The sequence below is a fragment of the Engraulis encrasicolus genome, chromosome 9, assembly GCF_034702125.1.
Source record: "Engraulis encrasicolus isolate BLACKSEA-1 chromosome 9, IST_EnEncr_1.0, whole genome shotgun sequence".
NCBI lineage: Eukaryota > Metazoa > Chordata > Actinopteri > Clupeiformes > Engraulidae > Engraulis > Engraulis encrasicolus.
The window spans coordinates 35,903,587-35,920,943 of record NC_085865.1 but is presented as its reverse complement, the minus strand read 5'-3'; the positions used below and the strand labels follow the sequence as shown (position 1 = coordinate 35,920,943).

At 44.1% G+C, this 17,357-nt stretch overlaps 3 protein-coding genes across 4 annotated transcripts in view; 1 reads left to right on the top strand and 2 right to left on the bottom strand.

The window, feature by feature from the left end:
- The window catches only part of fam49bb (family with sequence similarity 49 member Bb), a 115,090-nt gene extending 113,276 nt beyond the window's left edge, over positions 1-1,814 (bottom strand). The window contains exon 1 of the mRNA XM_063207055.1: positions 1,236-1,814. The gene's annotated coding sequence lies outside the window, so the exon portion shown is untranslated. The remainder of the gene's footprint in view (positions 1-1,235) is intronic.
- Positions 1,815-1,907: 93 nt separating this feature from the next.
- eef1a1l3 (eukaryotic translation elongation factor 1 alpha 1, like 3) lies at positions 1,908-6,026 on the top strand. The gene is made up of 7 exons (XM_063207053.1): positions 1,908-2,119; positions 2,210-2,389; positions 2,943-3,239; positions 3,535-3,685; positions 4,072-4,328; positions 5,259-5,493; positions 5,704-6,026. The coding sequence occupies exons 1-7, from the start codon at positions 1,976-1,978 to the stop codon at positions 5,802-5,804; spliced, it is 1,365 nt and encodes a 454-aa protein (XP_063063123.1). The 5' UTR covers positions 1,908-1,975; the 3' UTR covers positions 5,805-6,026.
- A 943-nt stretch (positions 6,027-6,969) lies between these two features.
- asap1b (ArfGAP with SH3 domain, ankyrin repeat and PH domain 1b) overlaps positions 6,970-17,357 on the bottom strand; it is a 152,853-nt gene continuing 142,465 nt past the window's right edge. For both annotated transcript variants that reach the window (XM_063207052.1, XM_063207051.1), the window contains exons 26-30: positions 13,700-13,778; positions 13,404-13,468; positions 11,351-11,961; positions 10,438-10,560; positions 6,970-9,312 (exon numbers count right to left, since the gene is read on the bottom strand). In XM_063207052.1, coding sequence (XP_063063122.1) covers positions 9,238-9,312; positions 10,438-10,560; positions 11,351-11,961; positions 13,404-13,468; positions 13,700-13,778 — 953 coding nt within the window. In that variant the 3' untranslated portion in view covers positions 6,970-9,237. The remainder of the gene's footprint in view (positions 9,313-10,437; positions 10,561-11,350; positions 11,962-13,403; positions 13,469-13,699; positions 13,779-17,357) is intronic.

The window sequence follows — 17,357 nt, the reverse complement described above, 5'->3', positions numbered from 1 at the left end:
GAGATGGAACGTGGCAGAACGATTCCAGAGAGAGAGCGCGCACTGTCATTTGATGCACAGATTTTCGAAAAACCATATGAGGTGACTGGGGCACTTGACATGAAATTAATTTAGGATTGAGAATACAGACCACTAAATCCACAAGGGGCACAGGGGGCAATGGCATTTTAACTCACTCATTCAAATATAAACACTGCTATCAATAACCTCACAATGTACAATGCCTCTCCAGAACTTGGCAACCATTGCCATCTGATAAACCTTGCAAATGGTATAAGCATGTCGGTCATCGTTGCATGGATAGCCTACATTTTCTGCCAACGAGGGTGTTGTTCAACCCGGTAAAATGAAACCACAACAATAAAATCGCTCTGGAAAGCCCTAAGTTTTTGTAGGCCTACCATTCATAGATCTACAAAAATAAAGACATGTTATTGTGTTATCACCAATGGTGACCGACAAATAAGAGGAAATGACTACCTCTGCTCTCTCCACACGGTTCTCTTCGTCTAAATTGTTAACTTGAGAAGATCTCCACGGAGTAACGCCCAAGGTGGGATATGTATTCAACCCCAGTGCGGTCCAGCGCTGAAGAGAGATATCTCAAATGATGTTTTCCTGTCTATCACCTTCTGACAATTGCGAGGCTAGCGGTCAGCGGTGTAGCGGCTTCCGTGTGCCCTGCCTAGTGCGTTACATTGTAACAACAGGGTGTGATACCTTCAGAAAAGTAGCTACAAACTAATGTCTCGAACACTCCATTGTGAGCATTTGGCGAATTTTGACAGCACATAAGTATCACCAGCACTAGTGTTTAAAGAAAATTGACGCACAATTCATTTATAACTGGGTTTGCCTACATAGTGGCCCATTAACCGCTAGCATTGGAGAGCATTAAGCCATGTGTACCGACGATATGAGCCATTGTTAGTTGGGCAGCGTCTTGTGACACCCGAGATAACACACAAGATGAAATAAAACTTCGAAAATGCGTGATTGCCGTTCTACTCGGGCGCGTACTGGGCGCAGATTTTGTGTCATGGTAAAACTATACGATTGATACATTTTCATTCTGTCACCACGCTAATCCAAACCGCTCTGTCACATGCTACCCTCATCGGCAGTTGCATTATCACACACACATATCCACACGTTATTTATTGCTGTCGAACACAACCACACAATGTCCATACACACCCTGGTAGGGACATGAAAGAGATCAGAATGTGACCTACCTTTGCTGGTGAAACGATGTAAAATAGGCTTTCATGTACCACGCTAAGCTCAGCGAGTGCGATTACTTCGTTCAGCTGTTTGCTATTTCCGGGTTAGAGAAACGTCATTATACCCAGCACAGGTTCAGACCTACCCAGTGATTGCCTTGCTTTTCGATTAACAAAGATGAACTTGCTTGTCCGTCTAGTTCTAATCACGCAGGACTCGGTGTCTTTCGTAAGGCACAGCTTTACGCACCAGCGTTACCTTTTATGTAGGTTGTGTGAAAAACCATAAAACGAAAACACATAGCCAGAGGCAATGGTAGGTTGCTGGCTCAAGAGCGACACACCTGAATGACTTGTGAAAACCCGTTAGGTGAATTATATTTAAGCTTCAAAGTATTTGGAAAGTAGCCGGACACCAACCCCCCAATTGTGTCTTTTGTGGGGGAGCGCATTTCTTCTCCATTCACATTTGCTGTAATGACAATAAGTTCAGCTGTGCAGTGCACTGGCTTAAGTTGTTCACTACCGTACCCTACTCCATTTCTGAAAACAATGACCAGATGTCTCACGTTTACCTAATCAGCAGACTTAAACGTTCAGAGAGTGGCACCTGTATTCCATTAGTCCTCGCACTTAACGCCCACTGAATTTGGCTATTTAAGAACCACCCCGAAACTGCAAAGAAGTCAGCATTTTGCTAGCAGAAGAAGTTGTATCAGGAATCTGTCTCTTGAGTCTGCAACGTAAAGAACATGGGGAAAGAGCGCATGCATATTAATTTGACCGTTATTGGTCATGTCGACAGCGGGAAATCCACCACTACTGGCCATTTGGTCTACAAGTGCGGGGGCGTGGACCCCAGAACCATTGAAAAGTATGAGAAAGCTGCGGCACAGGTGAGTCTGTCTTTGTATTCCCTTTACTACTTTTGCATCACCCAAATCTATTAAGTAAGTTCTGATTTAATTTTTTTGTTTGTTCCCTAGATGGGCAAGTCGTCTTTCAAGTATGCCTGGGTCCTTGACAAACTCAAAGCTGAAAGGGAGCGCGGTATCACCATCGATATTTCCCTCCTGAAATTCAACACGCTTAAATACACCATCACGATAATTGACGCACCTGGTCACAGGGACTTCATTAAGAATATGATCACTGGGGCTTCGCAGGTAGGCTAAGCATGCAGGTTTAGGGAGTCTACATTACACCCTACTTTAAATTGTCATTTCCTTGGGAGCAATACTGCCCTACTCAGCAGAATGGTTGTAGCTGCATAGTTGAAATTGAGTAATTTTAATTGCACATCTGAACATGAATTTAAATAACTTTCCTGTAAAGAATGTATAAAGTAACAAAGCCACCAAATATTCAAAGCTCTGCGTGGTCAGAATACAGGTACGCACTTTGGGGGCAATGGGACCTCTTAGGGTCCCATTAACGTCCATAGGATTTGTCTAGTCTGCCAATTGGTAAAACTGGCTCTAGGTAGAGATGACTACCTAATTCACCCCCCCCCCCTCTCAAACATTCGTACACCATACCACCAGCTGCATGATCTCCTTTGAAAAGGGGAATTGCCATGTGTGCTGTGCTTGAAAGTGGGGGGGTGCAATTCCTGGGCCCTATACATGCATTAACCTGCCCTTGCAAATCATTGTAGGGTTTTTTCTTTTTGAGGAGGAAGGAAACCCTTATCTTCTCAAAACATTTCTCTTTCATTAGGCTGATGTGGCCCTCCTGATGGTATCTGCTGCCAAAGGGGAGTTCGAAGCTGGCATCTCCCGCAACGGCCAGACTAGGGAACATGCGCTACTGGCCTACACCCTGGGCGTCAAGCAGCTGATTGTCTGTGTGAACAAAATGGATGCCACCGAACCACCATACAGCCAGAAACGTTTCGAGGAGGTGGTCAAAAATGTGAACACTTTCATTAGGAAAATTGGCTACGACCCTGACACGGTGCCTTTCGTGCCCATCTCTGGATGGAGTGGGGAGAACTTGATTGCGCCCTCCCAAAAGGTATGAATTTTTGTTTTATGAATTTAATGATTCATGTGTACATGATTTCTAAACTGGTCTACAGGACAGCTGTACTGTAAATGGGTCTACCCTTTCACATGACTTCATACCTTCAAATCAAGGTTAAGCTGCATGTGTCAATGAGCGTCATAAGCCTATTGTACAATATTTACATGATCCTCACTTGTGCATCTATATAAGACTGACCAGCTGCATTACTGTAAAATTGAACTATTCTGACCTCACTATGCAAAGCCTGTAAGCGTCACTAATGTAACTGCCCCAACCCCATTAGATGACCTGGTTTAAAGGCTGGAAGGTGAGGAGCAAACAGAACGTGGCCAGTGGCAAGAGCCTCCTGGAGGTGCTGGACTCCATCTCTCCTCCTGTGCGCACCTCCACCAAACCCCTGCGCCTGCCCCTCCAGGATGTCTACAAGATTGGAGGTAAGCGATGGGAGATTTGTGTTCAGATGTTGCCTCAACAGGTTGACTGACTGAATAGCGTATGCCCTGGTGTCACTTGATCAGTCTTCAAGTGACCTTTTGACCTTGACTAAAAGTTCATCCTGGGCATTGTAGTCAAGTGTTTAGTTGTAGGCTCTAAAAATGTTTGCTTTTTAACTGCAGAAAAATAAGCATGTACATTCTACTGAGACATGATTTTCAGGCTTTGAATTCCAAGCCCATTAAATGAGTTGAGAAATTGGCAGTTGCCTGACAACTGAACTCTTGATCGCCTCTAAACAATGTTTCCCCATGGGTGTGGGAAACTGTGGCCAATTTAACCTCCCCAAGACCATTGACTTTAATGACCTTTTGATCTTGACAAGGTGTGGGCACTGTCCCCGTGGGCAAGGTCGTGACTGGTGTCCTCAAGCCGGGCATGGTGGTGACCTTCTCGCCCGCCAAGCTGACCGGTGAGGTGAAGTCCATCGAGATGCACCACCAGGGCCTGCAGGCCGCTCTGCCGGGCCACAACGTCGGCTTCAACATCCGTAATGTGTCCTCCAAGAGCCTTCGGCGGGGCGATGTGGCTGGGAACGCCCAGCAAGATCCGCCAACAGAAGTCAACAGCTTCGTTGCTCAGGTAAATATGTCTAGAGCTAGTCTGGTTTCTCTCGTGCTGTCCTACCAAGCAAAAAGGCTGCATTGTTGAAATTGAGTTTATGACCTAAATATAAAGTTAAGTCAAATGATTGATCTGCAAAGAATGTGGGAATATTAAGTAACAAAATGGCCCATGTCACTAATCTACCTTGTGTAACATTGCCTAACCTGGAGTACAGGATGACTTTGCAAAGCTCCAAACTGAGTAAATTAATGCCTTTTTGCTTTGTAGGGCAGTACAGCTGTAAGCATTTTAACTCCTTGGGTCTAGTCAGTTCCATGTTAAATTGTCACGCTTGGTATCCCTTTTCATCTGAAAATATAAATATTGCACTTTAGAGTTGCCAGTGTGATCTCCTCATTGACTGAAGAGCGTTTACTTGACTTGTTTGAGCAAGGCAAACCCAATGTTCCAGAGGCTAAACCCTTTCCCTTTAAAGGGATGCTGTGTGATTTTTAGTTGCTTATTTCCAGCATTCATGCTGCCCATTCACTAATGTTACCTTTTTCGTGAATACTTACCACCACCATCAAATTCTAAGTGTTCATTATGACTGGAAAAATTGGAAAAAAAAATTCATACATGGAAAAAAAATTCATACATGAAAAGGATCTCCAGTCCGCTTTTTTGAATTTCCAAAAATAGCTATTTTTAGCTGCAAAAATGACTAGTTGGACCATACTAGAAAATATTTGTTGTATTTGTATTACTCAGTAAACTTTCATGTAAAGATCAAATTTGGCAGTAGGCAGCCCAGTTTCAATGAGCAGCATAGTTGCAGTAACTTTTTTGACCATTTCCTGCACAGTGTACCTTTTTTAAGGCTTTCTCTGAGTAAAATCAGATGGTTTGTAATCCTGACTGAGTGCAAATGGCTCCTCTTGAATCTTATTTTTGTGTTGCCTGAAGGTGATCATCCTGAACCACCCCGGTAAGATCCAGGCCGGCTACTCCCCCGTGCTGGACTGCCATACAACCCACGTGTCCTGCCGCTTCACGGAACTCTTGGAGAAGTTGGACCGCCGCTCGGGCAAGAAGCTGGAGGACCGTCCTCAGCTGTTGCGGTCCGGCGATGCCGCCACCATCAAACTGGTCCCTGTCAGGCCCATGTGTGTGGAGAGCTTCTTCCAGTACCCACCTTTAGGTCAGACAGATGTCCACTTTGTTATATACCCATAGTAACGTTTTTGTCATTTAAGTGTTCTGTAATCTGCACTTGCACTATGCTTTTAATCTTATCCTATGACTCAATGCATAGTGGCATGTCTTTCAAAACTTTGAGCTGTAACAGGGACTTGTGAAAATAATGCTTGCAAGAAACTGGACTGATCTATTCCTTTTCCCAACCCTTTAGGTCGCTTCTCCTGCAGGGACATGAAACAGACTGTGGCGGTTGGAGTGATCAAGTCTGTGGAGAAGGTTGACCAACATCCGAAGAAGGCGCAAAAAGTTTAAAATGTAAATGGATTTGTTTGTGTTTACCAGCACTTAATTTTTTTTAGTTTTGGTTGTACAGTGCAGTGATGCTGCCTTTTATTTTGTAAATATGAAGTTGTAAAATATTTTAGTTAATAATTGAAGTGGCACAGAGTTGTGTACTTTTGTGTTGGTATAAAAAAGAAATGCAATGCATTCTGTTAAAACTGCTTGAGTGCAAATAAATGTTATGAAATTGAAGACGTGGACTTGGTTTGTTTCTTGAAATGGGCTTGACTTGGTATAGTGAACTGATTCACCAGACTGAATGGCCTATTGGGACATGGCCCAGCACAGGGCTTACCAAACTTTTAAAAAGATTTTCTTTTTTGGTCTCTTAACCCCATTTGATGGGACTGTGTGGTGGACAAGAAACGAAGTGGGAGAGATGGGGAGGGGTCGGCAAAGGGGCCGGGAATCAAACCCGGGTCAGCCCTAACGGTTGGCCTGGGCAGGGCCAGGGGTTACCAAACTATACCATAACAAGGCCCCCCCATATACCAATAGATTCCTGCCAAGGCCCGCATGACATCAGTTGTGCCACACTTTTTTTTTTCCCCTGTGCATCCTTTCGTCGGTTTAGTGTGTCCAATGTGTGTGCACCTTTTTAATCCATGCAACTACAACAGGAAATCTGACTATGGAAGTGATTTGGGGTATGTGCCTTTAAACCTACCATGGCTCCCACTTTGAAAACTGTTGGTCTCAGTCAAAATATGGCTGGGGACTTGAAGTTGCAACTGGAATCCTCCCAACACCTTTAAACCAGTGGTGTCGAACTCAAATTGACCGAGGGCCAAAACCCAAATCTGGAACGAAGTCACAGGTTGAACTCTATAATTTAGTATTATAAATATGGACTACAATTGTGCATACATGAACTTCATAGTTAAATTTCACACAATTTCATGAATTGCTAGGTTATACGATAGACGATCCAGCTTGAGTACTTCAAAATGTGGTGGTTGTATTTGTGGAAAGTGTAGTACTTGTGAATGGGCAGCATGAATTCTGGAAAGAAACTGCTAAAAATATTGCAGTGCACATTTAAAGGGTGAGCTTTTCGCAAACACCAAATAAATATGGACTTTAGTAATTTCACGAGTTTGAGCAAAGAATACTTGTCCAGTCATAGGGATTGCAGTCATTTGACAATTGTTTTTAATTGGGTAACCAGAAAGACCATGTAATCCAACATTTGTACAGATGTGCTCATTGCCCTGCCAAGTCATGCACTGTACCACCATCTCTTCTCAACTCATGTTTTTTGTGATGGTAATGTATGGCCTGGTAAGACTCTTTAAAATATAATCATGGTAAAACAATAAAATACAACAAATCACGACATATGAAGATGGGAATCATGTTTTACATAGCCAGTGAGCTCCCAAATGTTAATGTAAACTCCTTCACAAATCTCCCATGGAACTATCTTTTCCAGTTTGCCATTCCAAACCCGCTCGACATACTTTTCAGAACACTGATGGAGAAAGCAAGGTACATGGTGTGCTAAAAGTTTCCTAACGACTTTAGTTTAAGTGAAATCTCATTGGAGATAAATGCTTGTGACCAGCTGAAATACACAGTGTAAAACGCAGCATAGACAAAGAGACAGGCAATTCCAGAAACTGTGAGTGGGTAGGTGGGATAGACAAGGGGGTGCAAGTCATTTCTTCAAACTTGCATCCTCTCCTCTGTCCTAATTATTGACTTGGGCTAAAAGTTAGTTTGATATTGGACATTCATTTTACATTTAATCTACAAATGTGGTGTATCTGAAAACGGAAAACTTTTGTAAAATCAACTTTAAGGAACAGAGACATATTCCCTCATATGCCACAATACTTAATTTATTTTCATGATATACGTACATCATGTAGTTTGAATGTAAAATGAATGTCCACTATGAAACTGACTTTACCCCAGTCACCGACAAGGACAGGACGGAGGAAAGAGCGAGAGTTTGGGGAAATGGCTTGCACCCAAGGACTGATCCCAGAACTGTACACATACTGCAATAATTCACAGGGACAACGACAGAGAGAGATCCTGGGTCAGTGTGTGTGTGTGTGTGTGTGTGTGTGTGTGTGTGTGTGTGTGTGTGTGTGTGTGTGTGTGTGTTGCTGGTGTCTGTAGCTAGCCTGCATCCACCTTCGGACTTCACAGGCAATTTTTCCTCTTTTGAGAAAAAAAGAAAAAACAGAACAAAAAGCAAAAAGCTTCCCACTACAGTGGATGTCACAGAATCATTATTACTTTTTTTTAAACACACACAAAAAGCAAGCGAGAACTACAAACACATAATGAAACATAAAGCATCTCATCTGCGGACGTGCTATAGTGGTAAGGTTAAGAGAGAGAGATAGAGATAGAGATGCTTCATTTGAACTCAAAACTAAACAAACAAAAACTACAACAACAAAACAAAACAAAACAAAAACGGAAACAAAAACACTATGATCCCCAGAGGCCGTTGACGTCCCGCGGGACATCAGCAGACCGCCACAGGGGACTGGGGGGGTGACATGGACCCTCTGTGGCCATATCCTTGATGTCCACAAGCGAAGGTCCCCAAGTCCACATCTAATACTGCACACATACCCGTCAGAGGGTCCACAGGAGGGCCCCAGTTGAGTGGTTTAGAAGGAGAAGAGGGCAAAGAACACCAATCAATCCATTATGCACTTGTTCCCACACAAGCCCTCCCCAAAAAAATACACAAACACAGGCAAGTATATACACACACAAACACACACACGCACGCACACACACACACACACACACACACACACGTACACACATACACTCCTCACACACCTAATATATGTACATTCAGTTTATATATACTTTATATACACACTCAGTAACAGTACAAGTGAGCCTGGTGCGGTAAGTGCTGGGGGGTCAGAGGGGCCAGGCCGCCGGCTGGTCGACCCAGAGGGACTTTTGGGGGGGTTTGGGTGGGAATACTGTTTGTCAGCAGAGAAGCTATTCTGTCATGTCCACAGACTACACTTACGCACACCAGACCTCCACAACAGTGGAGATGCAGCATGGGCTCCATGTCTTGTACGGGGTGGTCAGGTTTTGTCAGTTGAGGGGCGGGAAGGTTCGGTGGGGGTCAGTTGGTGGGAGGTTTGGTGAGCTTTGTATGTTTGTGAGCGAGACTGAGGCGAGGGCGGGTGACTGTGTCCAGGTGCTGTGTTGTGTGGTGTTGTGGTCTTCGTATGTTGGGCTGGGTTTTTTTTAACGTTGATCTTCATGCTCGCTCATCCCAGCAGCTATTTACAGTGTTGCCCTCGGTGACCAGAGGTGTGGCTCAGGATGGGCGGGGTAGAGACACACGCCAGGTGTGGAGGGGGATGGGGGAGATAGGGGATGGGTCTCATCGTCGGCCGGCGTTGCCGTGCTGTCAGTCGGACAGGATGTGGACGAAGGACATTGGAAACACTCCTTTCCTCTCCGGGTGCCCTTCAATGTGCCCGATCTAAAAAGAAGAGAGGAGAGGAGAGGAGAGGACAGCAGAGGAGAAGGGAAGGGAAGGGAAGGGAAGGGAAGGGAAGGGAAGAGAAGAGAAGAGAAGAGAAGAGAAGAGAAGAGAAGAGAAGAGAAGAGAAGAGAAGAGAAGAGAAGAGAGAAGAAAAGACAGGGGGAGACAGTGAAAGACAGGAAACGTAAGCTGTATGTCTCACAGTCACACCTCATAAAACCATTTAACCATAACTGCTCTCTGAGGAGCTGAATGTGCTGAATATGCGGAGTTTAGCCAACAGTAACATGTTTTATGAAGTCCGGCGGGATGCAAGAGAGCCAGGCCTGGAATGGCGGCTGTGCTTGTCATTGTCCTATTTTAAAAGTCGTTTTAGGCACAAGTGTTTGTGTTGAACCGCGTAGCTTCTGCTGCTAAGTCGAATGTAATGTCTTGTTATGTCATGCTAAGTCATGCAGTGTCATGTCATGCTTGTTAATGATGTACAAAGATTTGACATTGATTGGTGTAAAAAAAAAGATGTAACGCAATGTAATGCATTGCAATGCTATGCTTGTGACTCTGTGGTAGGATGGAATACTGACTGATGTATAGCCTACACAAAAAAAATTGCACACCATCTATAAATGTACTGTCCACTGGACTAAGTAAAGTAGACTGAGAAAACAAATTTAAAGACTGACATCAAGGTTCCTGTGATTGATTTTTAAACATGGCAACACACGGTACCCATCATCAGAGGTCACATTGATGTCACACTACGTAGAGTTGGGCGATCCACATTCATAAAAATCTTGATTCACGATTAGAATCAATTCAAACCCCACCCCCCACTTAAAACAAAATAACTGCTCCCTATTAATGGATTATCAACAGATACTTTCAGCTTGATATAACGTCCCTGAACAAACCTTGAATAATAGTCTGCATAAAATGAATGTGTACTGTGTAATGTGCATCCATTATAAGCTGTATGGGATAAGAGATTAAAATCCTCAATTTTTTTAGGTAAAAAAAGCAATCGATTCCACTTGCCAGCTCGACGATTTGACGATTCACGATTTGAACCAATATTTTGCTCAGGCCTACTGTACTGTATGTCACACTGACTGATGTACTTACCCACCACTCCTGGTCCTCCTCCCCAGTGACAATAATGACCTCTCCCTCCACAAAGGTCAGCTCGTCATCGTTATCCGCCTGGCAGTCGTAGATGGTCTTCACTCGCCGGGTTTTTGCCTTTGCCTACATCCAACAAACATTACAAACCATTAGCAGACAGAACATCCTACAATAGAGTGAGAATACGGAGAGTAGACAGCTAAACAAGGACTCCCCTCCTTACTCCGCAAACATACCAGAAGAGACCAAAGCTACAAAGAGTCGCTGGAAATGTGGTTGCAACCATTCCGACATTCAAACGGGCTGCGGGGGCTGTCACCGAACTGTATCATAGCTTATTAGTCTAATAAGTTAAACTACAAACTGTCGTGCAAATTGCCTCTTGTGGGCCAAATCGCTTTTGTCGCCTCTGTCGCCAGCTCCTCCATACAAAGTCAACTACTTCCGTTGCCAGCATCACTCTAGTCGTTTCTGGTGTATTCATGTAATTTCAGAAGCCAACTTAACCACTGGTCATTAGAGGAGGACAAAACTGGACTGAGAAAGTGGACGTCCTGCCAAGTATCTCAACACAGGCGATGCCACTAATCAGCTAATCACCACAGGATCAGATGAATGAGTGAATAGGCCTTTGTCTCATGATGATTCAATGGATCCAACGCATCCAAATTAGGCATAAGTTGCATTCAGTGGCATAGATATGAAAATACACACAACAATGTTTTCTATATGTTTCTGTCTGAAAACCTGTAGTAGTTTATACCTTTCTTGCTTCAAAATGTAACTTGTTTGGTGTCATAACAAGAAAGGCAAATTGGTTGGAGAAAGTAATATAATGAGTGGCAGTTTTAAGTTGTCAATCTGGACTGCCTGCCTGTGCTGTTCATTAGAATCCTGCACACTGCAAACTCACCACACTGATCTTCCTGGGCAGCGGCACAGGTGTCTCCGGAGCAGACACCGGGCTCCCATTGGTGTCCTCGCTGGAGGGAGGGGCGGGATGTGGAGGGGGATCGGCATGCTGATTGGCTGCTGGTGACTCGGGGGGCGGCGGCTTGGGACCCGCGTCCACAGACGGCGGTGGTGGTTTGTGGCTGTGGTCCACGGGCAAGGGTCGCGGGGAGTGGTCCCCTAGCTGAGGTTTAGGGGGTAGATCCTTCAGCTGGGGCTTGGGCGGTAGGTCTCCTAAGTTGGGTTTGGGGGGCAAGTCGGACAGCTGGGGTTTGGGGGGCAGTTCTCCGGGCTTGGGGGGCAGGTCTGACGGCTGTGGCTTGGGAGGGAGGTCGCTCAGGTGTGGCTTATCGGCCTTGTGGGGCGGCTCGGGGGCCTGAGGTGGTGTTACTTTTTGGAACACGTCCGGAGACTTCTGGAATACTTCTGGAGACTTCTGGAACACGTCAGGGGATTTCTGGAACACGTCAGGAGACTTCTGGAACACCTCGGGAGACTTCTGGAAGACCTCAGGAGGTTGGCTGGGTTTGTCCACCGATGGGTGGTGGATGGTGTCAATCTTTCGCAGTGCCACTGTACAGAACAGATATTAATTGGAATAAAGTTCTCTTTTCATTTTCCACAAGGCTGGACATTGTTTTTTTTTAATGTTTTTTTTAATTGGCTTTTTCGCCTTTATTTCAGACAGAACAGTGAAGCGTGACAAGAAGCGAATGAGGAGAGAGACGGGGTAGGGATGGCAAATGACCCAGGCCTGACTCGAACCCTGCTGTGCAACCCTTGAGCATGCAAGCCCAAATGTGTGTGTAGGTGGGGGGGGGCTTAACGTAGGTTGGACATTGGTTAAAGAAAAACACAACACTCTTGCTTCATTCAAATCGTGTCATTCAAACCTCAGTGCTTAACATAAGTGCACCCTGCACACAAACTGTTCAGCCTCCTGCCCTCTGGAAAGAGGTACAGGCGCCTCCGTTCCCGTACCACCAGGCTTGCAAGCAGCACGATGCATCAAGCAATCAAGATACTGAACACTCAACCCACTCTCCCTTCACTGTCAGCCTCTAGCCAGCCAGGCCACTGACAACGCTCCCCCCCCTCATCCCCACCACCATATCTGCGACTGAACATTCCACCTGCACTACTACATCTGTGACTGAACTTTCAACCTGCACTAACTCAAAACATACACACACGCACACACACACACACACACACACACACACACACACACACACACAAGCACACTGCACTTTCTGCACTAAACCCAAACATACACACACTGACACACAACTCATACTCACACACATACACACACACACACACACACACACATACACAGGCACACACACACAGACGCACACCGCACTTTCTACCTGCACTAAACACACACACACACACACACACACACACACACACACACACACACACACACACACACACACACACACACACACACACACACACACACACACACACACACACACACACGCGCACACACACACACACGCACACAAAACACATACAAACACACACACACACACACACACATACTGCTGCTGGTGTATTTAATAAAAACCTTTTTTTAATTATTTATTTCTTCAAATGCTACTATTACTATGTCAGAACGCTATAAAGGACTTTTAGAAAAAGCACAACAAAATACCTCCTCTTAATGTATGTTCTCTACAAGTCTTCTGTTGTCCAGTCTTGCACTTTAAATGTCTGTATGAGCAATGTCTACGTCCATACTGTCTATGTCCATGTATGAGTACTGTCTATGTCTATACTGTCTATGTCCTTACCTAGATTAGTCTATGTCTGCATGGGAGAGCAAGAAACGCAATTTCAAATTCTTTGTATGACCAGTGCATGTAAAGAAATTGACAATAAACTTGACTTGAACTTGAACTTGAATAAGTGTACTTGAATCAAAATATTGAGATGAGAAACTCATCACCAAGTGAGCCCTTGAACTGACATCATTTCTATGACATTAGAGAGTATTACGGACTGACCTTTTTGAGGTAGTTTGGGAAGAACCCTTGGGCCAAGTGTAGATTTCGTGTTGCAGGATGTAGTGCTGAAAAAGAATAATGACGATGTTTATGATCCAAAATATCGAACAGACCATCCTGACCAAAGACCAAAACCATGGACTTCATATTCATCAATTAAGTGCATAACCATTCGTCAATCATACATTCACAACACATTAAATAAATCACAATTTTAACACATCATATGCTTGTCCATGGTATCGGTAAAGGGGCTATGTTTCTGACATTTTTGTAAAAATTACAGATTTATTTACCTTTGCTCCTGTGGAATGCCCTCAAACTTGTTTGAGATAGGAGACATTTTGTTGACAGGCGGTGGTGTGGAGTCGCTCCCTGTAAATAAACAACTGTTAGGAATTGTCCTTAGAGATACAGTGAGTTATCATGGAAACCTTGATGTGCTTTAAGTCAATCTGTGAGTTGTGAGCTACTGTATATCAGCAGTCTCAAACCCACTAGTGACTGTGCTTAAAAGTTGCATTAAGTGATGTTAATGAGTTTCAAATTAATTGTCAGCCTTTTACATACAAACACAATCACCTAACACTGAATCAGTGATTAACCGAAGTGACACAAACAATCAGATACACACAGTGGGAGGGGAAAAAATACACAACCAGTATTCCAATTCTAGTCCCGGCAGTTTTTTTTTTTTTAATTCGATGTCAGGATGCTTGCTAATCATTTGATGTCAAAACCTGTTGTTTGTTTGCCTGACATGACAGAGAAGAACTGGCGGCTGTCCGTCCGTTGTCCATCAATCAACTTTGATTCTGTGAAAAATCCAATGAACGCCTTAGGACCTTAGGATTGGAAATCACTGGCGGTAATTACCCAGAGTCCTCAGTGGGCATCATGCACATCATGGGTGTCAACAAGGCAAGGGGGTCAGGGGGTATGGCACTGGGGAGGGGGTGGGGGAGGGGTTGGTTACGTTATGAGGCTGAGCTGTCAGTTAGCCGTGGGTGACAATTACTGAGGGTCTAACAATAGCCAAACAAGCCTTGAGGCGTTTTTCCCCTTAAAACACCCAACACTGTCAAGTGAGTATGATGGGGGAGATTCCTCAAGTCAACCACACTATACCTGTGCGAATCTTTGACAACTAAAACAAATACAGTTGGTAAGATCTGAACAGGCATATGGGCAGGTTGCTGAATGTCCATGTGGAGACGGACAAACACTGTATGAACAGCACACCTGACCTCACAAGTTGAGACATTTATGCACAGTACATTAACTGCAACGCAACAATGGACCAATTTCAGGAAACGTGAAAATAAATCAAAACTAATGGCTGTGTTTGTGTTGATGACACAAATCCTTCCCTTTGGTTTGCGACTGAGAGTTGATGCTAACTGCAAAATAATATCATGTACCAAAAAAGAAGCATTTTTCCACATTTGAGGACGATCCCATCTGTCATGCTTGCATGTGCGGCTCACTCCTCTCTTTGATGAAGAACATAGAGAGTTAGGGAACATGGGCACAGATTAAACTAATAGCTGCGTTTGTTCTGATGAAACAAATAGGTATTGTTTTGCCACTATGTGACCATGAAAAAGTATGTCATTTATAAGACATGACTTAAATTTCCACTTATTTTTTTTGAACGATCAAGCTGTCATGTTCATGTGTGACTTGCTTATCTTCACTGGCATGTGGGCTTAGAACAGTGATTCTTAAAGTGTGGTCCGGGGACCACTAGTGGTCCGCGACACAGCTGAGGTGGACCGTACGGGGATTTCTAATTTTCCAAGACAAGCTAGAAGTAGGCTATATTTGTAACATTATTAAAAATATAAGCATAGCTGAGGTCTTATTAACATCACAATAACCACATAATACATGTGAGTAAAAAATAAGTGATCTGCATTGAAATTAGCAGTGTCAAATTAGCACCCATCAACTGTCAATTCGGTTGACAGGTGGTCTCTGAACATTTTGGGGGGGGCAAAGTGGTCCTCACTCTGAAAAAGTTTGAGAATCACTGGCTTAGAACATCATCTGCCCCCTGGGACTGGAGAGAGTTAGTCAAAGATGGTGTTATGCAACACCTTATATGACTGTGAGTGACACACAGCAAAACTCATTACTCGACGTCACGTTTTAAAAGGGCATTACGTGTCACGAATAGCATCTATTGCTCTGCCTGAGGCTATGGCCTCACTCACACCTCGTGCAATCCAAAATGTCCACTCTCTCTAGTCACTGGTTCACTGTGGTGTAGTGACAAAATCAACATGTGTAATCTAAAGTGTGGATGCATCAAAGTTGCACTGCAGGCTACTTCAGATCAAACTGCTCAGAAGACATTAAAAGAGTGGTTTGATTCACACATGACAAAGGGATGTGAACTGTATATAATGCACTTGCACTTGACATGATATGACTACGTATGTAGATGTCTGTACATTTCAAAGGGCCCACAAGTGCTGCAAGAGTCTCAAGCATGTTGGCCAAATCAAAGTGTCCACCAATGCATTGCATAAATACCACTCTGCTGTGTTTTATAGAGAGGGATCATTTAAATTCTCCTTTCAGTTTCAAGTAAAATAGACGCACACAAAAAACTCATCCTCCGGCCAGGTATACAAATAACCCATTTGCTTCTAGCAAACAGATGTTACATATTTACACATAAATATTCAATTATCTTGTGCAAATATGGTTTCAACAAAAGCAGTACCCTAACATCCACATGGAGATGTATTATACTACTCTGTTCGACCAGGCTGTGAACAGGCCCTCCACTGTTTTCTTACAACTCTTCAAGGGCAGTTCGTCAGAGCCTGCAGCCAAGACTTCCATTGAGTCAGTGGGTGCTCAAGTTTGTCTACGGCAGCCTATTGTGTGTGTAGGCAGGGCCGCTGACAGCTTTGGCCAGGCCCAGGACAAAGTCATCTGAAAGGGCCCCCCAGCCCAATAGATAGAATGTAATGTGAGGACCCCATTTTTGGGCCCCCTCTCTCCGTGGACCCAGGACAAAAGTCCACTTTGTCCTTCCCTGTCAGCACCCCTGCGTGTAGGAGTGAATAACACTCCCTTTGAGCGAGGACTTGGGAGAGCGAGCTGCAATGCAACTCCGTCTCCTCAGACCTAAAAAGGGAACTTGTCCCTCTGAAGTGGCAAACACAGCCCTTTGGCTACCTGTAAATTACCACCGCAGTTGTCACATTGGAGCCGCTCTCTACCTTGCTTTGTTCTTAAGCTCCTAGTACTTTCCCATTGATTTCTTTTTCTGTGTTTGAACGACCAGCAAGGTAATTAAGGTTCGATTGATATGCTTTGTCCTCCATACTCGTACAGAACAGAAGCAGTCACTAGTTGCAGACAAATTCTTATACCTTTGAATCAGACTTTTCTCTACTCATATAACATCTTACACCTTACACCCCCCCCCCCCACCCCAACGGTAATGGTCTCGTCATAGGGGGAATGTTACACCTCCCCAGCTATAATATTGCATGGTTATGCCATAGTTATTGAGTTTGCTAGAATAGGACTATATAGTTTCAGATATATTGCTCTTCCTTGTGTCAGTGATACTTTTTCCATATTCACTTCACATTAACTTACCCCCAAACAAAGTAGTGTGTCACACATGAACATCAAACCTCCCCAGCCCTAACACTGCCACAATGATGTCATAATTATCGACATAGTTTTGTGAGAGCCCGCACACCTCGAAGGCTTCTTTTTCAGCAGGTGCAGCTTTTCAGGGTACTTCAGTCATCAGTTTTCACAAGGAATAGCGCAACACTGCTTCTTCACAGTTCACCACTTTTTTATTTTTCTTGGTGCTTTCAGAAAAATAAGAAGTGGTGAACGGTGAAGAAGCAGTGTTGCGCTATTCCTTGTGAAAGCTGATAATTATCGACATAAACAGAGTTTCACGTACGTAGAACAGGA